This window comes from Hippocampus comes, unplaced genomic scaffold (genome assembly GCF_001891065.2).
Source record: "Hippocampus comes isolate QL1 unplaced genomic scaffold, H_comes_QL1_v1.1 scaffold85, whole genome shotgun sequence".
Lineage (NCBI taxonomy): Eukaryota > Metazoa > Chordata > Actinopteri > Syngnathiformes > Syngnathidae > Hippocampus > Hippocampus comes.
This window is the reverse complement of record NW_017805540.1, coordinates 4,269,178-4,291,246: the sequence shown is the minus strand read 5'-3', so window position 1 is coordinate 4,291,246 and position 22,069 is coordinate 4,269,178. Positions and strand designations below refer to the sequence as shown.

The 22,069-nt window shown below is 40.8% G+C and overlaps 2 protein-coding genes across 5 annotated transcripts in view; one reads left to right on the top strand and one right to left on the bottom strand.

The window, feature by feature from the left end:
- The first annotated feature begins 1,567 nt into the window (after nt 1-1,567).
- Nucleotides 1,568-16,450, top strand: dhx30 (DEAH (Asp-Glu-Ala-His) box helicase 30). Its single transcript, XM_019879173.1, has 19 exons — nt 1,568-1,765; nt 1,943-2,079; nt 2,191-2,301; nt 3,242-3,484; nt 3,561-3,710; nt 3,784-3,936; nt 4,857-5,312; nt 6,557-6,943; nt 7,110-7,188; nt 7,268-7,372; nt 7,445-7,620; nt 9,021-9,227; nt 9,308-9,389; nt 12,143-12,336; nt 12,401-12,560; nt 13,869-14,026; nt 14,849-14,952; nt 15,046-15,185; nt 15,922-16,450. Exons 1-19 carry the CDS (start codon nt 1,594-1,596, stop codon nt 16,179-16,181), a joined length of 3,474 nt encoding a protein of 1,157 aa, XP_019734732.1. The 5' UTR covers nt 1,568-1,593; the 3' UTR covers nt 16,182-16,450.
- Nucleotides 16,451-16,666: 216 nt separating this feature from the next.
- Nucleotides 16,667-22,069, bottom strand: part of LOC109521349 (alanine aminotransferase 2-like) — a 6,755-nt gene continuing 1,352 nt past the window's right edge. Inside the window, exons 5-11 of one of the 4 annotated variants that reach the window (XM_019879178.1) lie at nt 21,350-21,596; nt 21,199-21,278; nt 19,938-20,074; nt 19,688-19,862; nt 19,482-19,600; nt 17,343-17,455; nt 16,667-16,931 (exon numbers count right to left, since the gene is read on the bottom strand). In XM_019879178.1, the coding sequence (XP_019734737.1) occupies nt 16,918-16,931; nt 17,343-17,455; nt 19,482-19,600; nt 19,688-19,862; nt 19,938-20,074; nt 21,199-21,278; nt 21,350-21,596 (885 nt within the window). In that variant the 3' untranslated portion in view covers nt 16,667-16,917. Of the gene's footprint in view, nt 16,932-17,342; nt 17,456-19,444; nt 19,863-19,937; nt 20,075-21,198; nt 21,279-21,349; nt 21,597-22,069 lie in introns of all 4 variants that reach the window. The other 3 variants (XM_019879176.1, XM_019879177.1, XM_019879175.1) reach the window with 3 other exon arrangements.

The following is a 22,069-nucleotide window of genomic DNA, read 5'->3' as shown; positions in this document are numbered from 1 at the left end:
TGTGTGTGTGTGTGTGTGTGTGTGTGTGAATGATTACGGTGCAGAAAAGTCCATAAAAGTCCATAGTTAAAATTTCTAACTATAAAAATGGACTTAGATTAAATAACTAAATAAATAATAATATATTGTATTACTTTTCCACAAATCTAATTTCAACACCGCTTATCCTGAACATGATCGGTGGTGCTGGATCTCAGCTGACTTCGGGCAGAAGGCGGACTACACTAGTCAGTCACAGGGCATATATTATTATTATTATTATTATTATTATTATTATTATTATTTGTATTTATTCTAATATGCAAAGTATATGTTTATGTGATTAATTCAAGAAATATATGTATATGAATAATAATAGACTATAATTGTGGTAATTGTATATATTTTAGCTCCCTCATTTTGTTTTTCTGTTTCATATTAAATTATAAACAAAAAAAGAACAGAAAGAATGTCTGTATGTATGTATGTATGTATGTTTTTATGTATGTATGTATGTATGTATGTATGTATCAGTGGCGATTGCTGGACTGCAAGGGAAGCTCCGCTTCCCCTAAAATGTCAAAGAATAAGTGATCAAATATATGAATGTAAATTTCATTGTGTGTACATGTCATTGACTAAATAAATATGCGCTACAACTTACTCAACCTTTGTTCCGAACCAGCTTCTTCTTCCTGGTTTCGACATGACTCCCTTCTCATTCATTGCTGCAGCTTCGCTGTGTTTTAAATGGTGTACGCCGAGAGTCTGCAGGGCCTCTTCTGCCCGGACGCCGAGCGTCTCCAGAGTTCAGGGTAGGTTGTCCCAATGCGATGAACGGAGACGAGTCATTGGATACAAGCTGGTTTTTGTCCCGCCCACAGACGCTCGGCGTCTCTGGGACTGGATGGCAGTGGGAGGGTACCGGACGCCAGGCTTTTCTGCATCAGATTGGATGATCTGTCTCAGCCTGTGTGCCAGTTTGATCGACATCGAAATGAGCCAATCACCGACCTTTTATTGTAGGCATCCGTGTGAGCAATTTTTCAATTCGCATTCTGTTCTGAGTTGAGCTGGAGACTTCTCCTAATCATCTTTGCGACACTCTTTTTTTGTAAACAACTAGCGACAAATTAATCTTATATTTCTGGTGGGTTTTATTGTAGTTCCTGTAGTTGTAGGACACTAATTAAGTCATTGGAAAATACGCCTTGTTGGTATGACAGGGTCGCAGATCATTTTCTTGAAAAGGAACGGAGAGTAGAATTCACGTATAAATAAACGGACACATTTTATGAAGTCGGCCAAAATTGAGCTTCCCCTCTTTGACAGACCAGCATCCGCCACTGGTATGTATGTATTTATATATTGTTACAGAAAGAAATAGAAATGTATGTATGTATGCATGCATGTATGTATGTATTTAGTTATTTTGTTATTCATTTATTATGCATGTGCATATACATGGCATAATTTAATGTCGAATAACAGAGCGAAATATGCTACATTAATGTGTGGAAGATTATAATGTATTGTAGGTATGGTTCTCGCCAGTGGGGTTGCTGTTTCGCTCCATGACCAAGTTACCACCGAAGAAGAAATTGTAGTTTAAAGATGGCGCTACCCGGTGTTTCACTCGTGCGTCTGAGAGCCCTGTGCAGCCTCGGCAAATGCCTTCGGACGGGAGTCACGACAGCGTCACACTCGGGTAGAGAGATGCGCTGGCTCGGGACGAAAGTGGAGAGTTTTCGACAATACAGCACGTCGAGTTTCCAACCTAAGAGAGGTGAGTGACACGGGTGAGCTAGCTCCTGCGGTTGCCGCCACAGACGTCAAGGGCACAATCGTGCGTCAAAACATCTCATTCATTAACCCGATTCCCTCTTTATTTTCATATCTATCGCAAAGCAACCCTATAGATTAGCAGAATTGTTTGTATAATTTTTTTTTTTTTTTTACGTAGGAAATATTGGCTCTAACTTGCTAGAGGAGTTTCCAGACCCCAAATGTCTCTTGAATAACACCATCGCTCGATCACTGGGAGTCAACGACCTCTCTGAGCTCATCCAGTACACCTGCACGGAGGAGGCTGGCGTCAAGGTCAGGACGACACCAGTTTTCTAGATTCGAGATTTGTTCTGTACTGTTCCTGTGCTGTGCTGTGTTGTGATCTTTAGATCATTGTCTGGAATTGTTTTCCCTATTGTTTAGAAAGCCACTGTGACTGTGTTGTGGCCCTGCAAGATTGAAGAGGATGGCTTCGCCTCCAGAAAAGTTGACGCAGAGAGATGTGCTGCAGCAGCTGCATGCCACAAGCTCAAAGTACGTTTTGGTTAACATCTAAATTTACCTGTACATTCTTTTACAAGCAACTCTACTAAAGCAAAGATTTAAAGATAAATATAGAATAATTTTTAAATGAACGCTACAATGTACAGAAAGCCAGTGAAGAGAGGCCCGAATTGTAGTTATGTGCTCCCTTCTGAGATTCTGTTATGAGGTGAGGATCAACATTTTGTTCTAGCTGGAGACAATTGAGGGAGAACTAGATGACTCCAAAATGAAGTGCATTGCAGTTATCTAGCTGAGATTTAACAAAGGCACGGCTTACTGTTTCTAAGTCCTGTTGTGAAAGGAATTAGCAAAGTGCCTAAGATTAAAAAAGATGGATTTAACAACATTTTGACTTTTGTTTTTTAAAATTCCGTAAATCTTAACTTGTTATTGGAGCAAGTTTGTTAGTTTGTATTACTTTTCATTTTTTTGAAAATGCTTTGTGTTAGTATAGTTGTCATTAGTTTTAGTTTTTTAAATATGTGGACAATTTGTCATGTGTAAGATGGAAAAACAAAAAGGTGTTGTGTTAAAAAATAACGTAAACTACACGTCTCAAACAACTGTTGGAGCTTCCTTCTTCTGTCGCTATGGATGTTCAGCACTACAAGAAATAAAAACATTTAAAATTAAGCCCCCCAAAAATCACGTATAGTATTACTTGACAAATGAAAACTAAAGACATTTTCGCTATGATTATTATGAGAATAGTTAGTTTTAGTTCGTTGTATAAATGTAAAATGCAGTTAGTTTTCATTTTTTGAAAAACATTCTCATTTTTTATTTCATTTCATTATCAAAAATGTTGTTCAGTTTTATTTTATTAGTTTTTGATCAACCTTGATCAACACATGTCAGAGGGAAAAAAATAGATCACCGGTTTGTTTGTGTGTGTACCTTGCATAATTTTCATCTGCTTGCTGCGCAGGAAATGGGTGTAATCGGTCCAGACAATCAGCTGCCCAGGAGGAGATCTGCCAGGGGCAGAGGAGGAGTGCGTTCGATTCTTTACGATGACAAAAATTCCCGGACTGACGACGTCCACCTTGCCCAGTTCAAGCCGCCGCTTGAAAACTCATCTGACATTTGCGAAGCGCTCTCTCTCTTCCCTCATCCCAAAGCTCTCTTGACCAGGGTGGTCCAGGTGGCCACGTCATCCGAAAGTTGCAAAGTAAGTGCATATTATTTTCACCGTTAACCTCTAATCACACATTATACCAAAGTGTTACTTATCACGTTCCCACCAGCAACTGATACGGTTCACGACAAGAGGCAGCAAGCTCAAGACATGCGAGCTGACCCTGCGCTGGCCGCAGGAAATGACCTTCACCGCGACGGCGGCCAACAAAGCCACAGCAGAGAAGCGAGCAGCAGCTCTTGCCTGCGTGAAACTAAAGGTGACGAGTCATGTACCATTCTCTCGTTTTTCTCCCAACCGCACTAAAGCCGATCACACGTCACCCGGCGTAGGAATTACAGTTGCTGGATAAGAACAACAACCCGCTGACCCATGCCAAGTACCACGGGGCCAAGGTGAGGGAGGCAGCAGAACGTGAGCGCCGTCCTCTCCGGGTGGATGTTCCCACTTATCTGGAAGACCGCATGAGGGACTATCTCACACGGGTAGGTCCAAGCTCGTTTCCACTTTAATTCAAGTCAGTTAATAAGTGGTTTGAAGGCGCCCTTTTGTCTTGTTCACTTTCCATTTCTGTGATTCTTCTTATGAACTGGCTGCAATGTCGAACGCCGCCGTTTGCGCTTCTCGAACACTTCTTGGGGACCACAGTAGATATGTTGTGAACACTGCTCAGGTGCTGTTCTGAGGTTAACAAACAAAAACTAATGAAACAATTAAAGCTAAAATATTTTTTTTTTAAAAAACAACAATTTTCATAAATGAAATAAGATAAAATGACTTCTTCAAAAATAATGACCTGAGTGTATCTGATTTTACATTTATGAAACAAACTAAAGCTAATTGTGGCAAAAACGTCCTTGTGTTTGTCATCTAATTTCATAGAAATTACACGAGCTTTCAACATTGATTTTAAATTTCTTTCAGTATTACCATAAACCTGCACAGAAGAATGATCAAACAGTTGTTTAGGAATTGTAGTTTCCTTTCCTCTAATACGCAATACTTACTAGGGCTGAACAATTTTGAAAAATGCAATTGCAATTTTTTTTTCTCCTCCTCAATTGTTTTTTAGGGCATATGAATTTATTTGAACAAAAAGAAGCAATTAATTAATCTGTAGTACAGGAAACATTATCAGATATATTATACCTAAATGTTTTGGTCTTTCAAGTTAGGCTAACGGTACAATAAAGACAACTTATGAGCCATGAATTAATATGAAAAGTTGCTGATTTATCCACGTCATTTAAAGTTGTTAAGTGACAAAAACATTTTGACTTTTGGTCTATTAAGCGTTCACTATGACAACTGCAAACTAACTCATGACAAATCCCAAAGCGTGTTCGAACCGTGAGCTGTATCGCTGGCCAGAAATTTAACGGTATAATTCTTGTATTGATGACAGTATCCAGTGGAAGCCGAAGTGCAGAAACTCTACGAGCAAGAGGATGACATTGTCAATCAGGAGGAAGCGGAGGAGGAAGACTTGATAATGGACGCCATCACAGGCAAACCTTACACGCCATGGTCCCCTCGGGAAATGCGGCACCTGAATGAGCACCTGCAGGAGGAGTGGGAAAGCGCCGGGCCGGGCCTGAGCACCGAGTTGCCGGTCGACGCCCACCGACAGCGCGTGGTCTCGGCCGTGCGCGCCTCCCAGGCGGTCGTGATCGCCGGCGAGACCGGGTGCGGCAAAACCACCCGCATCCCTCGCTTCCTCCTGGAGGATCGCGTGACGGCGGGACACGGCGCCGAGTGCAACATTCTGGTGACGCAACCTCGCCGGATCAGCGCTGTGTCGGTGGCCCATCGCGTGGCCCAGGAGATGGGCCCTGCTCTCAAACACTATGTGGGCTATCAGGTAGGTGACATTTTAACCTGTTTTACTGTAGTTATTCCTTAAGCCCCTATCCCACTGAAGGGTGAACAATTGCAACTGTTGCCAATGGTTAAAAAAAAAAAAAAAAAGCACATTCACATCACAGTTTGTCAGGGTTTGTCCAAGGTCTCAAATGTTCACCAATAGTTTGAGTGTTTTTTTTTTTCCGTGGCAAGGAACTTTTGAAGATTTTCAAAGAAAAGTACAGGCAAACGTCTAGCAACCGTTTGACGAACTTTTGCAACCTCGAACGAACTCTGGCGAGCTCTGACGTGAATACATTTGTTGCCTTTGAAACACTCTGACTTGTTTGCCACCCAGCAGGAAATGGGCTTTGGGGCAAGGGTATTCACGTCAGTTTTGTCAGGGGCCACATCGTAGTTGCGGTTTCCTTCGGAGGAACGAGGAATGACTGCGAACTCACAAATAGGTGTGATCACCTCATATTGCAAAAAACGCAACAAACTTATGAATAAATCAGTTTTGAAATCAGAGGCCAGTAAAAACAATTCTCACATATTATTACGGTACATTATTTTAAAAGGGGAAATGGAAATGAAAAATGCTCGCAATATTGCAACCTTTTTAAAAGTGAAGACAATTTGCAATATGGGTATTTCAGCAAGAAACACATAATTTGCTTTGGTGGGCCACAAAAAAAAAATGACGGGCCATGAGTTTGACACCTGTGCCTTTTGGGCAAAGGTTCCTTTAGTGCTTTTAAAGCCTTACAACATGCCACTTTGATACTTTTCCTCCAAATGAAAAAAAGATTTCTTTGATTTTGTGAAAGTGCTTGAAATTATAACATTGCGTCCCAGGCAAATAGCTTGCTTGTTTGAAAATATAAATAAAAGTTCAGTAAGTTATTTGGTAGAAAAAGCTATAAATATGAAAATAAAATACAAATATCTGCATATTTACAAATATTTGTATAACAAAAATTCTGTAGTAAAAACGAACCAAAAAATGCTGCACGGGTGTTGATCGAAGATATATATATTTTTTTTATAAACGGCAGAATTTTCAGATAAATGGCTTTCTTGTTAAAAAGCAGAAAAATATATTTGAATAATAACATGTATGGAGTGGGCATTTGGGCAAAAATAAAATTGACAGACACAACACCTTACATAAATTCCAAAGAAAAATCTGCCATTGTGGCATCACCTTTAATCTAGTTAACGTAAAAAAATTAAAGTTAATGATGCACTCCCTCTGTGCAGGTCAGACTTGAGAGCAGACCGCCAGAGCAGAGTGGCGGGGCCTTGCTCTTCCTGACGGTGGGCGTCCTGCTGAGGAAGCTGCAGTCCAACCCCACCCTGCGGGGCATCAGCCACGTGGTGGTGGACGAGGTTCACGAGCGAGACGTCAACACGGACCTCTTGTTGGCGCTGCTGCGCTCGTGCATGAGCAAGAACCCCGACCTCCAGGTGGTGCTGATGAGCGCAACTGGAGACAACCAGCGGCTGTCCCACTATTTTGGAGGCTGTCCCATCGTCAAGGTGCCGGGATTCATGCACCCCGTGCGCGACAGCTATCTGGAGGACGTGCTGAGAGAAATGGGGCGGCGGCCCCCGCCCCCTGAAAAGAGCATTGAGTCGACCAATGAGGTGAGACCTGAGGGCAAAAACAACAATCAATTCTTATGATGTTATAGAAATCTTGACAAGAATTAAGGATTGTTTGTAAAGGTGGCATTTCTACATACCCCTCATCATTGAACGTCGTAGGTATGCCGAATAATAATAATGGCTTTTTTTTTCCCCTCCTCGACAGAGGCAAAGCAATGATGTCAGTCCAGATCTGGATCTCGTCGCTGATGTCATCGAGCACATCGACAGACACGGCGAACCAGGTAGCGAAGCCCCTCTCCACTTCTTTGTCCTTTTGCAGCAATTCAATGTGGTTGCATTTCAAATGACTTCCTTATTCAGGTGCATTACTGTGTTTCCTGCCCGGGTGGCAGGACATCAGGACAGTTCAAGAGATGCTCCAGATGAATCCGCACTTTTCCTCTGGCTTGCACATGATCCTGCCATGTAAGAGTGCAAATATCCACCTTTTAAAACAGCAGCAACAACAACTAGCATTTCCCTTTCTTGTTGTTTCAGTGCACTCTAGTTTGTCCGTGGCAGACCAGCAGGCAGTGTTCCAGCGCCCCCCAGAGGGCCAGAGGAAAATTGTCCTAGCCACCAACATAGCAGAGACCTCAATCACCATAGACGACGTTGTTCACGTGGTGGACGCGGGAACGCACAAGGAGCACAGTTATGACCCACGCACTAAAGTAAGGCCCCGTATGCAACATTTTCATTTGATCTTGTGCATGCAAATTAAACGCTAGTTCTTCAACATTACTGCAGTTAACCAAGTGATAATTTTATATGGAAAAATAACTGCAGCTTTTATATATGAATTTAAAAACACTTAAAAAAATGCGGAGGAGGAGTTTGTGTGTCCCAATGATCCTAGGAGCTAAGTTGTCTGGGGCTTTATGCTCCTAATAGGGTCACCCATGGCAAACGGGTCCTAGGTGAGGGACCAGACAAAGCACGGCTCAAACGATAGCTGATGATAAAATTGTAATGTGCAAGAATCAAATCAGATTGCAGTATCGGTCCTATTTTTTATGGGAAAAATGTGTTAATTTAATGCCTCGCTTTTATTTAAATTCTTCTTAAGTAATTTAAATAACCTCAAATACAATCTGAATTTTGAATTAAAAACGAAGGCTTGCTGAAGCCTATGGGCAGTAGGCGGCGGTTGCCAGCCAATCGCAGGGCACACATTGTCAAACAACCATCCGTGCTCACACTCACACCTACTGACAATTTCGAGTGTCCCATTAACCTGCCATGTATGTTTTTGGAACGTATGAGTAAATCGGACTACCCGGAGAAAACCCACGCAGGCATGGCAAGAACATGCAAACTTCACACAAGAAGGCCAGGTCCGAGAATAAAACGCTACGCCTCTGCATTGTGAGGCGGACGTGCTCACCAATTGACCACCGGGCCACCACTTGTATAAATTTCATGTTCTATACGGAGAAAAATATAACATCTTTAATATTGGGAACACGTTTTTTATAAACGTATATATGTATATAGCAGTGCAAGAATCAATTGTAATGACAATATATAAATGAGGATGAATTGTATTGTACACGATCTTAACTGAATCCCCCCACCCCAAAACAAAATAATCTGTAGCGAGAATAAAATGTTATTGAAAATATCCCTTTTTTTCTAAGGTTGTAAATTTACAAGAAAATATTACGACCCGACATTTTTATGAATTTAATTTTTGACATTATTTTTAGGGGGAATTTGTACCCCCCGCCCACACACACATGCGCACACACACAAATTCTCCCATTTCTCTTGAGGCACATATTAAATGTAAATACCGGGGCTAAAAATAACTCTTTTTTTTTTTTTTTTTTTTTTTTTTGGTCTTTCCCCAGCATATGTTATTCATTGCATATTTGCGAGCCAGCGCGGTCTCTATCCCCCGCGACAGTTCACTGTATAATATTGCGAAAATAAGATTAGAACATTACAATAAACTATTTCCCCCCCATGTTAAAGAATTTTTAATATTTAATGAATAAAGTTAAGTAATACTAAAGATGAATAATTTCGGAGAAGTTTTGCGGTGTAAGAATGTAATTTCTGCTGTTGTCAGGTGTCTTGTCTGGACACGGTGTGGATATCACGATCCAACGTGACTCAGAGAAAAGGGCGAGCGGGACGCTGTCAGCCGGGTCAGTCGTACCATCTGTTCCCTCGTGAACAATTGGACGCCATGACGCCTTTCCCCGTCCCGGAGATACTGCGCACCCCGCTGGAAAGCTTGGTGGTCCAGGCCAAGATCCACAGTCCAAGATTAAAGGTAGTTTCTGGAGGCCCTGGAGGCTAATTGCCTTCATCATATTGAGTAATGTGTTTCTTTTCTGATGCGTGTCCTTGGAGGCTGTTGACTTTTTATCACAAGTGTTGGACAGCCCCGAACAAGAAGCTGTGTCAGATGCCGTCCGAAATCTGCAAGACATTGGTGAGTCTTTCAGACTGTGTGCTTTAGTGCTTATGGATGTCAGCAAAAAACAAACGTATAGTGTTTCCAGAAAGTTTCACACAGCGTTTCACTTTTTCCGCATGTCGTTGTTACAGCCTCATCCCAAAATTGAATACATTCATTTTTTCCCTCCAAATTCTACACACAACATCCCATAATAGCAACATGAAAAACATCTTTTGATTTATCATGGGTGCACGACCAATTAAGCTGTAGGAATGTCTCAAAGATGATCAGTTGAAAGATGATATCCCTGAACTAAGTTTTGAGTTTGGTGACAAAGGATGTGAATATACACTTGTATGTGCCGGTAAATGTGATTTTAGTTTTTCTATTTTTAATACATTGGCAAAAATGTCAAAACAACTTTTTTCACATTGTCAATATAGGGTGTGTCGAATTTTTAAGGGGAAAAAAAATTACCGTATTTTCCACACTATAAGGTGCTTCGGAGTATAAGGCGCACCTTCAATGAATGGCCTATTTTGAAACTGTTTTCATATTGTTAATGGACGCTACAGCTTCGTGTTTGCTTTCAAAACTTAGCTTGTAGCAGACGTGCACATTTTCAGCATGACGTCTCTGATCCACTGGTAAAAGGACACTTTGATCCTCTCCTCTTTCATCTATAACTGCTTCAGACAACAAAGTGTATGCAGGAAAATGGTGAAGATTGCACGACTGTCTGTGTCCTATGTGTTGTGTTGTGTTATTTTTGTTATTTTGACTTCAAGATGGCGCCGCGTGAGTGGCTGCCTTTCCAGCAGCTCCTATATTTTGTTGTTCTACTTCTTCCATTCATAACTTTGCTGCTGTGAATTGGGAATTTCTCCATTGCGAGACTAATAAAGGTTTTCTTATCTTATCTTATCTTATCTTATATATAGGGCACACTGCATTAGAATAGAAGCTACAATAGTGGCTGCAGTTGTATTATGCATCCACTAGATGGCGCTACACTAAAGGAATGCAATACAGCTTTATTTATATTGAGCCGTCACAACTGTTGGCGCTGGAACAAAGCGCTTTACAGAACACTGAAAAGGCCACGTCAGAGAAATCTGAACGTTGATCCATATATAAGGCGCATCGGATTATAAGGCGCACTGTTGGGTTTTGAGAAAACTGAATGTTTTTAGGTGCGCCTTATAGTGCGGAAAATACGATATTTTATTTTGGAATGACACTGTAACATAGCAACAAAATCTGGAAGAAGTGAAGTGCTGTGAATACTCTGTGGTTACAACACAAATGTTAAAAAGCCCCGAATATTGTCGGTCATTAAATTTCTAATATCACAACATTGATAGTAGATTTTATTTATTTATTTATTACAACAAAACTTTGTAATGTCAGAGAGTCTTGAATATTATGGAAACTGTCATAATCCTTGGGTAAAATTGTATTATGTAAAAAAAAAAAAAAAGTCCGACATTATACTGTAACACCAAAAATATGATTAACAAAACAAAAAAAACAAAATTGGCTGGCAACCAGTTGAGGGTGTACCCACCTACTGCCCGAAGCCAGCTGAAATTGGCTCAAGTGCGACCGCAACCCTTGTGAGGATAAAGCGGATCGGAAAATGGATGGATTTAATTGAAGCTGCACTATGATGATTAAAATAAATTCAAGTTTTTAAAATTGCAACTTGGAAGAAAGAAGCAACTTGTTAGATTTGGAGAATAAACATGCATGACAACAAAGTTGTATGTTTACAAAAAACAATTTAAAAAAAAAGAATAAAATGTTACTTTTACAAAATTGCATTTTTCATGGAATCCTCTTTTGTATCGTCAGATGCAGTGTTTTTCACCCCCTGTGCCGCAGCACACCAGTGTGCCGCGGGAAAATATCCAATTTGTATGCCTGTGCAGTCTATCGCCCAGAAATTAATCGTGTAGTACCCTCCTATACCGCTAGGGAGCAGCAACAGCTAGCCAATTGCCTTGTGTTTAGACGAGAGACAAGCGAATTTGTGACGCATGAATGCAGGACGACGGTGAAACAATAAATATGAAAGATGAGAAAATACTTTTTTCTTCGTGTTCATTTGATTCAAATTCAAGCTGTTATAATGTCATTCTTCAATGCTAAAAACGGTTATAGTAACAATATAACACATTAATTATTCAAATAAGCGTTTTTTTTTTTTTTCACATTTTCAGCTAGTGGTGTGCTGCGAGATTTTTCCAATGAAAGAAGTGTGCCTTGGCTCAAGAGTTTGAAAAACACTGGTCAGATGAATCTTGTAGTATTACAAAAATGTATTTCTTTTTTACGAACATACACTGTTTAAAATAATTTATAACAGAATTATTTCAGCCTTAATTCGAAAAACAGTGTTAACGAATCTTGAGTATTACAAGAAGAAATAATTTTTTTCATGAAGAAAAAAATTGAATGGAAAATGTGATTTTTATTTCTATTTTATTTTTTTAGATGTAATGAGAAAAAAATTAGTCACATTGACTCTCACGGTGATAAAATTTTGTAAAAAAGTATCATGTCGAGATATATATAGTTTTAAAGAATCATGAATATTGCGGGAATAATTTTTCAACAGAAAACGCCACGAGAACAAAAGCCTACAGCTGTGTTGTATTTTAATTACAAATGTGAGACTGTGTGCTATGAATGTAAAGTAGACATCTGTTTTCATTGGCGGATGGAGGGGGTGCTCGGGGGATCTTAAAACCACAACTTTTCTGCATTTTGTTTCTTGCATGCAGGGGTCCTGGACAAGCGGGAATCGCTGACGCCTTTGGGAGAGCGTGTGGCCACGATGTCATGCGACCCGCGTCTGGGCAAAGTTCTGGTGCTGGGCGCCATGTTCCGCTGCGCGTTGCCCATGTTGTCGATCGCCGCCTGCCTTACGCGAGACCCTTTCCACAACAGCCTGCAGAACCGAGCACTGGTCACCAAGGTGAGATGACGACAGTTGACGTCGCGTTCGACCACGCGCTCTGATCTGTCGCCGCCGTTGTCAGACCAAAGCCGGCCTGAGCGGCTCCAGCTGCAGCGACTACCTGGCGTTCAGTCGCGCCGTGCTCGGCTGGCGGAGGCTTCAGCAGGAAGGAGACCGTCACGATCGAGACCAATACTTGGAGGAACTCAGTTTGTCCAAGGCCAGCCTGCGCTTCATCAATGGTACGGTCTCATCATCGTAAGGATGATACACAAATCGCCTCGTAGTGTTGCAAACAAAGTCATAAGCTTACAATAGTAAATGAACATTTTTAAGAGGTAATTTAGTCATTCATAACATGAGTCAACAAATGGTTACTTTTCCAGGTTATTTCTTTTGCGCTGATTCTGAATCTGCCCTTGTTTTTTTCTCAAGCACATCAGGTTTTCATAATCTTAATGATAAGAAGACATTTTTTTAAATCAGCATCAATAATATATACTGTAGAAATCAATTCAAAAATCGTCAAGATTATTCTGACTAAATAATGTTCAACATGAAAGGAATCCATTTTTTTCCCACTAGTCGTAATTGCAAGAATAGTTTTTGAAACAAAAACTTTCAATCATTTAGTAAGACTCTACAGTGGTACCTCTACTTACGAAATTAATCGGTTCTGGAAGAAATTTCCGAACTAGAAAATTTTGTAAGTAGAGACCCGTTTTCAATGTAAATGCCCTAATCCGTTCCAAGCCCCCACCCAAAATTCAGACATACATTTTCTTATCAAGCATAAAAATGCATCAACATATGAAACAAATACATGTTACAATTAGATTATTGCGCAAAAAATGAGTGAGGTGCATAATTATATCTAACAAACAATAGAGTAAAGAATAAAAACGATGGTCATTTAACTTTTAACTGCGTCCTCACTGTTTTTTGCCAATCGCAGCCCATACTTTAATTTTACCTTTCGTATCTTGAAATTTCTTTCGTTACAAGAGGCAATATTTTCCTGTTGAGGCGTTTCGTAACTTGAAAATTTCGTATGAAGAGAAGTTGCGTAAGTAGATGTACCACTGTAGTTTGATTGCTTTTCTTATTTTGATCAGTAGTTTTATAGAATTGTGAATATGTGAATAAAGTTGAATTATTAAAAGCAAAAGGCACAATATTGTGAGACTTGTTCATAGTTTAATGTGGAAAAGAATAGTTGCAAGATGAAATGTATATGTTACAGCAATGACGTAAAATTGTGAATATTATAGAAATATTTATAAGTTGAATTTGTAAGAGGGAGGAAAAAAATCTGACTATACAGTAACAGATTATTTTGCAAAGATACAGAATCTAGAATATTTGGTTATTTTTGATATAACCAAATCAGAATAGTATTACAAAATGAATTTTTGTGGATAATCATTGACATTAAAGAATTGTAAATCTTACAGGAAGAAGGCCGATTAAAAAATGATAATAATAATAGAGCTTGTCCAAGAGCATCCTTCGATTGGTCCCCGGGCAATTTTGTTTGTCCACTGCTGCAGGTCTCATCTCTCAGTTCAGCGAGAATCTGCGCGAGGCTCAACTGGTGTCCCGTGCCCTCGAGTGCCAACGGAGCTCGTCGCTGGTCAACCAGCACAGTGAGCAGGAGCAGTTGCTCAAGGCCGTTCTGCTGGCGGGACTCTATCCCAACCTCATCCAGGTCCGTGCAAATTCAAAGGCCTTACTACATCATCATCAGATTCGTGAGAGGGATTTTAAAAGTGTGATGCAAGATTGAGCCCCTGGTCAAACAAACTGTTTGTGCACATTTGCACCCACTTTAAAAAAAAAAAAAAGCTAATGCAAAAGCAGCAGGTGGTTTGGCTTACATGGCTACATGTGACATGTTGATTCAACCGTTGGCGATTGCATCACCAAAGAGAGCAAGCATTTTCAACACACTACTGACTGGCAGTGTAGATGTGAGGGGAAAAAAGCTTAAAAACACCAAATTTAGACATGGTTTTGATCCTACACCAGCAATTTGACAAATGCTTCTTGATTTTAGTGACATGATTGTTGTTGAAATTCCGTTTTGTGATATTGAGGTTAAAAGAAGGTGATTTTTTTTTTAAGCTAAAACTTAACAATGGTAATTTTTTTTCTGTTTTTTCCTAAAAATATAAAAATCTATTTCAACATGTATAATTTTTCAACCCCACCTAAATAATTAAAGTACTCAAACCTAAAACTGCATTTTTTTTCAATAAAATAACTATGCATTTTTTGTTACAAAATATTCCCAACTGAAAAACGTAACATTTTCATTCATTCAGTTTTCTTTTTTTTTCACTTTCTTTATAAAATTTGAATTAGGGGTTCAATTCGACCTGAAGTATTTCTTGAATTGTTTTATCTCTGAAGGCAGAGTGAAATGTTGATCCAACAGGGTGGCCATCATGCGCAGTCTGGTTTTGTAGCAGATTGAGGTCTGCATGCAGATTCGGTGACTTTGCTCAAAAATATTTTGTTTTCCATCAAGGTTAAGAGAGGCATTGTGACCAAAGGAGGGCGCTTTCGTCCCAACAGCCTGTCTTTCCGCACACTGGGCGGTGCCGTCGTCCTCCATCGCTCCACCGTTAACAGGTGCAACACATTTTTTAAACGTGCGTGTTTCTCGTTGATTTCCTGACTTTTGGTTGTTTTTTTTTTTTTTTTGTTTGTTTTTGTGATTTGCAGAGGAAACGACGAACTTCCAAGCCGATGGCTCACCTTCTTCGGCGCCCTCAAGTCCAATGGCTCAGTCTTCATCCGCGACTCATCAGCTGTCCATCCGCTTGCCCTGCTCTTGCTCACAGACTGTGACATCACGGAAACAGGTACGTTTTTATTTATTTATTTTGCTTTCGTCGATATGAAATATTAAAATTGTTAAATTATACTCTTGTGTTGAGTTTTTGGAAGAGACATTTTTTTGGGGGGGGGGTTACATTGTATTTATTTATTTAATGTAATGGTACATTATTTCATGGTAATAGTTGTGCAACTTTTTTAAAAAAAAAAGGATAAATTGTTGGTACTCGATTCAAAATTGTTTTTTTTTTGGGGGGGGACAATTTTTGTAAGCAATATTTTTTACATGTTTTTTTTTTCTGTGATTAAATGACCCAACAAACCTATTTTTGTTTTGTTTTAATTCAAATGTGTTTTTGGGAAGGTGGGTCAGTCATTTCCCCCCCCCCCTTTTTTTTCTGAGCCCATTTCAGTTGAAAATGATTTGGAGAAGATCATTTGGGGGGTAAATCATTTATTTATTTTGTGGAGTTTCTTTTTGTTCAATTTCTTATTGAAAAATATATACAGTATACATATTGCAGTAATTTTTTTTCGATACGTATGTTAAATTCTTTGTATTGATTTATTATTTATTTGAGTTTATTAGTTGTACCGGTAAATTATTTTCTGGTTTATATATTATATTATATATATATATATATATATATATATATTATTTATTTATTTATTTATTTATTTATTTTAATGGCTTCTTAAATATTTAGTTGAAAATTATTTCTTTGCCTGGAGCAAAAAATCTCCACCTGCATGTGTTTTCAGTGCGCGGAGACAACATGGAGGTGGTGCTCTCGGGCTGCTCGCTGGTGCGCTGCCAACTGTCGGCCGGCGCGTGGGAACTACTGTGGGATTTGCGCACGTCCATCCAAGCCATGCTGCGCCGCAATCTCAGGCAGCCCACCCCCGGCGCATCCGCGTACTCTGGCCAGGATGCCGAGCTCATCGCGCTGCTGGTGGAGCTGCTTAATGGCACAGATGGCAATGGCAACCAGTGGACTCCAGATGACAGTGAGGTAGACTGATCATCATGAACACACAGCACTTGTGAACTATACTGCAGTTATTTATGTTTTGTTGAATTCCCTTTTTTGGATGGCCACCTAATGAACTCATGAAGAAATCCATTCATTTGGGTTGTGAAGCCTAATGTATTAAATGACTTTAGAAAAGTCAAATGTTTTTTTTTTTGTTTTGTCTCTATAAATGTTACTGTCTGAAATACAATTGAATGTTCCAAAAGTAGTACAATTTGAAGGTCCGCTAAAATAAAAAAAAGTAACTGTCCATCATATTGCAAGAGTTTTGCTTTTTCTTTGACAGAGCGTAGCAGTGATGGCAAGTGTGTTGCTAGTTATTCTGACTTTTATCGTGCTTTACTACAGATTTTATTTTTTATAGTGTGACCTTTTCTCATGTGCCCATATTGCCAAATGAATTCACCTATTGATATAGCGCAGTTAACTCATTTTATACTTACCTCTGATGGTGTAAATTATTCAAATTGTGAGTGTTTTTACTTTCTTTTATTATTATACAGTGGTCATCTTATTTTTACACTTCAGACGAAATGAATACGTTGACAAGATCGATCAAAATTAACCTTATTGTCATTAGTATAAAAATGATGCTTTTACAGGGTTATCCGACCTCGTTAGGTTCCAAGAGGATTGGTGGGAAACATTTACGACAAGTCCTTCATGAACTTTAAGTGAAAGGCACTCAGGCGTCTCAGAAGTTCCTCCATGGTGTCAGTCGGAGTCATAATGCAAAACCTGCACAACAAAATAAAGTGGCAAGACATTAATAATCAAAGGTATTAGATGGAGTTCAAAGTAGGAGCCTGAGGATTTAACTTCTTTTTCATGTTCAGCCATGCATTACCAGACTTTTTCATGAGTCGTGTTATGATAGACACCCACACAATATCGTGTTGATCTGTAAAATTAGTGTCAAAGAGGCATTTTTGTTTATTTTCCAGAAGGTGACTTTTGGTAAATTGTGTTGGGGACTGATAAGATGCATAACATTTTGTTTTGCGCCGATGCAAAGAGTTTTTGTTTTTGTTTTTTTCCCCTGGATCATTGAGGACACCAAAAAGGTGATAATTTCTTCAAACAAATAATGAAATAAAGTGATACCAGCACAAACTTTACACCAAGTGGTGCTTGGGCAAAAATCCGAACCTGATGTGGTAGGTTCCTTCCTTTTGTCCGTACTCGCAGCCTGGACTAACAAACACGCCGGTGTCCTCCAACAGTTTGGTGCAGTAGAACATGTCAGGTTGCATGCCCGCGTCCTAAAACATGACAGTATTAAAGGGGATATTTTAATGTCTTATATACAAATATATATATATATATATACACACTACATAGATAGATAGATCTACACACAAATATATACACTGGAGGGCCTGCCCACCTGGTGAGTGCACAACCAAGTAAATTTTGGTTTGTCTCATCCTAAAATGTGTCTGTGAGTGATGGTCTTAACTCTTAAAAAAAAATGAATATTGAATGCTAGCCCAATTAGAGCATTCTGACTGATCTTTCAAGGTTCAAATAATATTGTGTGTTATGAATATGGAAACCCAGAAACGACCAAATTAAAGATTGGACTATTCTTTCATCAGCCCCAGAAAAGTTTTCTATCTTTACATTTTTCTGTAATCAGCAGTAAAACATGATTCACTTCCATCCAAATCACCTATTTTGGACCCCAAAAAATGTCCCCCAAAAACAAGCTGTTTGTGAAGAGATACATTTTACGTCCCAAAACTTTCATGCTAATAATTTTTGTTTTCGTGACTATTCAAGCATCTGAAAATTTTTCCTTCTATAAAATACCAACAACAATGAAAATATGCTTTTAATGGCAAAAGAATGTTTTTCATAAAGGTCACTGGTGTATCGATTGTACATTTGAAAGCCTTCACAAAACTATTTGTACTTGTATGCTGTTGAGTAGTAGTCATATTTAGTAGTGTGTGTGCATGCATATGTCTGTAGCTACATCCAAGATGGCGCCGTAGTTGCCAGCCGTCTGCAAGAGCTCTTGGAAGTGCTCTGTTTTTTGGTTGTTTTTTTTTATTTTGTTCTGTCATATGGTGTTTGTTGTAGACTGTTTTCAGCGTTTTGACTGCGACATTTGCCGAAGAAGAATAATATGTGCTTGGTGGTTGCTCCTTCTCTCCATCACGGCACTGATTTTGATGGGGGGAATGTCGACATTCAACAGCCCCCGGGGTTGCTTGTGTTTTTAGTGCCTGTAATGGGCAGCATTTTTCACATCTTTGTTTTGTTCACTGGAGATGTCGGCGCTGCTGGAACTGAGAATGAGGAGAGAGGAGTGTCAGTGTGGAGCGCAGATGCGTATTTGGAACTGAGAGTCGGCGCTTGGAAGTGAAGCATATTTTCCGTTGGGACAGGAGAAGTGAACCGAACCAATCTCTTTTTCGTCAATATATACTACAGGTTCTTGTTTACTTTCATTCTCAGCGTGTAGCGGATGTGTGGGATGTCATAAACGTTTTGAGCATGACGTCTTGGATCCACTGGTGAAAGGACACTTGGATTCTCTCCTCTTTCATCTATAACTGTTTCAAACAAGGTGTATGCAGGAATTGTGGTTACGATTGCATGAGTGTCCATGTCTTATGTGTTCTGTTATATGAGTTTGTTATTTAATGTTGACTGTTGACATTTTTTTCTCTACGTGACACCAAGATTTAATTTTAGATTTGATGTGACAAACACACTCCTGATTTAGAAGCTGATACATTGTTGTGACGCATGGTGATTTCATCCAAGAGATTTTTACTTTTGTGGCTGAATGATCAAATCCAGTTGGCCAAGACTTTCCTGACTCATTTGTTTAAAAAAAAAAAAAAGTTGACAGCAACTGATGTCAACAGTGCTCCTCGTTAAATTCCTATTGAAAGCATTTCATGTCAATGGCGCTCAAAGAGTGAAGGTAACTGGCACGTCGGAATGGTTGTAAACTCTGGGGGGTGCATGTGCACAGGCAGAACCCTGGTGGTACTCCAGCAGATGCCCTTCCTCACGGATTTTGTCTTGATCAATATTTCAAAAATAAAAATGATCCTCTGTGCCCCCACAAAATCAATTTGAAATCTGACAGGCTTTTATTTTAGCCCGTGTGATAACTGTGCCCCAATTCAAATAGTTTCCCATCTACTGTATGAATCATTTTGGTGAAGGGTGCTGGAAAACCTGCCCTCAAAGTCGCGCCTGCGTAAAAAGTGAGTTGCACGAGGGGATGTGACCTTGGCTTTGCGAATGGCTTTCGTCGTCAGATGCAACCTGGGGAAGGCAAAGGCTCCCCCCCGCACGGGCTGGCAGCTGATTGCGGGCAGCCGGTTGAGAACCTGCAGCACTCTCTTTACGTTGTCAACCAGCGTGCGCCTCGTGTGCTCCGTCTCCTGTGGAAACGGGAATGATCCATCCAGCATACTGGGAGCGGCTGACTGAATATCAGAAGATCTGTTCCTGTGAACTTTTGGACTCACGTGCATGTAAAGCGGGTATGACGGATCTCCCGGCTGGGGGGGCTCCACCATCAGCTCCAAAGCGATTTGCCCGGTGACGGGTGGAGAGGGGATCAAATGGAACAGACGCTCGACGTACGGCATGACGACGGGGTCCATGTTGAGCAGCTCCACGTATCCTCCTCGAAGACCGCACCTGAGAGGAAAACCACAAAGTGACTACGCGGGCCAATCGGGAGGCTTCGTGCGTATCACGTGATCCACGACTTACTCTCCAAGGAGGCCTTTGGATGCCGAGTGGAAGGAGGCCAGCTCCAGCGTGTGGGCCAAAGGAGGCCCCAACTCATAGAGGCGCTTCTTGTAAGACACAAACTCACTGTTGGCGTCGTAAACGCTGCCCTGGTACACCTGTGGGTATGACAATACTCAACTCATTTGCATATCGCCAGTTTTCAGCGAAAATTACCGCGTATTTGCACTTCACTGACAGCTACTGTACATATGCGGACCACTCTATGGTTAGCGATACATTTTCACCGACACGCTTGTGTGGTGATCTCATTGAAAACCCCACAAAAAAGCCAAAGAAAAAAAACACACTGTTGGTGATAAGTCATGACATTGGTGAGCTCTTGTGTCATGACACTTTGAATTTGACATTTGAGGGAAGTTTTTCCAAATATGGGCAACACGGATGGACAGGGGGAAGAAATTGGTGTTTGAGCAATGCATTGTGTTTGACCTTGGGATGGGATTTTCCTGTGTTTTGAAAAATTGCACTTGTCAACAGCTTTTTTTTTTAAATCAAAAACGCTACTTTTTTTTCACACCAATGCCGAATCAGCCCTTGTATTTTCTCTAGCAAATCAGGTTTTCATAATAATAATAATAATAATATAGGGCGCCCGGTGATCCAGTGGTTAGCGCGTCGACCTCACAGTGCAGAGGTCGCAGGTTCGGTCCCGGCTCCGGCCTTCCAGTGTGGTGTGTGGATTTTCTCCAGGTACTCCGGTTTCCTCCCCCATTCCAAAAACATGTGTTGCAGGTTAACGGAACACTCTAATTGTCCCGAGGTATGAGTTTGCGCGCGGATGGCTGTTCGTCTCTGTGTGCCCTGCGATTGGCTGGCAACCGGTTCAGGGTGTCCCCTGCCTACTGCCCAAAGACAGCTGGGTGAGGCTCCAGCACCCCCCGCTACCCTTGTGAGGATAAAGTGGATCGGAAAATGGATGGATGTATGGACAATAATAATATATGTAATATTTAAAAATGAGTGATTGTTAGGTCAGGTGATTTTTTTTTCTGAAACGTTATCGCTATAAATTATGCATGGTAAAATCTGTACTGCTCAAAATGAACAGAAAAATATACAAAATGAACAGATCTCAAAAATCAAATGTACTCGAAAAACAGTTTTGAAACCAGCCTCACAAATGTCAATTTCAGGACACATAAAGCCATCTCTGATTAAAAATTGTTGTTCACCAGTATTATTTGTTATTATTTTCTGCATGAAACCTAAAACCCCTCACCTCATCGGCAAGAAGGAAGAGGTTGTTCTCCGCCACGAACCTGATGACCTCTTCCATGGACTTCCGACTCTGGACGTGCCCTGAGGAGCACCAAGAGCGGGAATGTCAACGGCAACGACACAGTTGGCCGTCGTGCTTGCGTCCTTGGCACCTGTGGGGTTTCCCGGGTTGATGACGTACAAAGCGACGGGCCTGCACACACCCCGGGCGGACGCCAACGCTCGCCGCAGCTCGTCCGCCCGCAGCTCCCAGCCGCGCTCCTCGTCCAGGAAGTAGGGGGCGGCCACGCCCCCCAAGGCCGCTACGGACAAGGGGACGGTGCTGTGGCCCGGCACGGGCACGAGCACGCCCCTTTTGGGGGTCGCCTCGCTGCTCAGCAGCAGTGTCAGGATGCTCTGCTTGGTTGGGCGACGTCATGCAATTGATACGAAGCTCAGTGAAAACACTCAACGTGTCATTCAAAAATGGAAAACTCACGAATGTAATTATGAAATATTACACATTTTTAGGAAAATACTCAATAATCAGTCATTTCCGGACCTTTTTATTTCGTGAAGCTCAGTAAAATAATCTTGAAAACATATTTTTCATCAATGGATTCTTTAAAAGGCGGCACGGTGTCGATTGGTGAGCGGGTTGGCCTTATAGAGTAGTGCAGAGATGTAGGGTTCAATTCCGGCTCCGGCCTTTCTGTGCGGCGTTTGCATGTTCTCCCCGTGCCTATATGGGTTTTCTCCGGGTACTCCGGTTCCTCCCACATTCCAAAAACATGTGTTGCAGGTTAATGGAACACTCTAAAATGTCCTTGGATGTGAGTGTGAGCACAGATGTTTTTTTGTCTATGTGTGCGACTGGCTGGCGACCCGGTCCG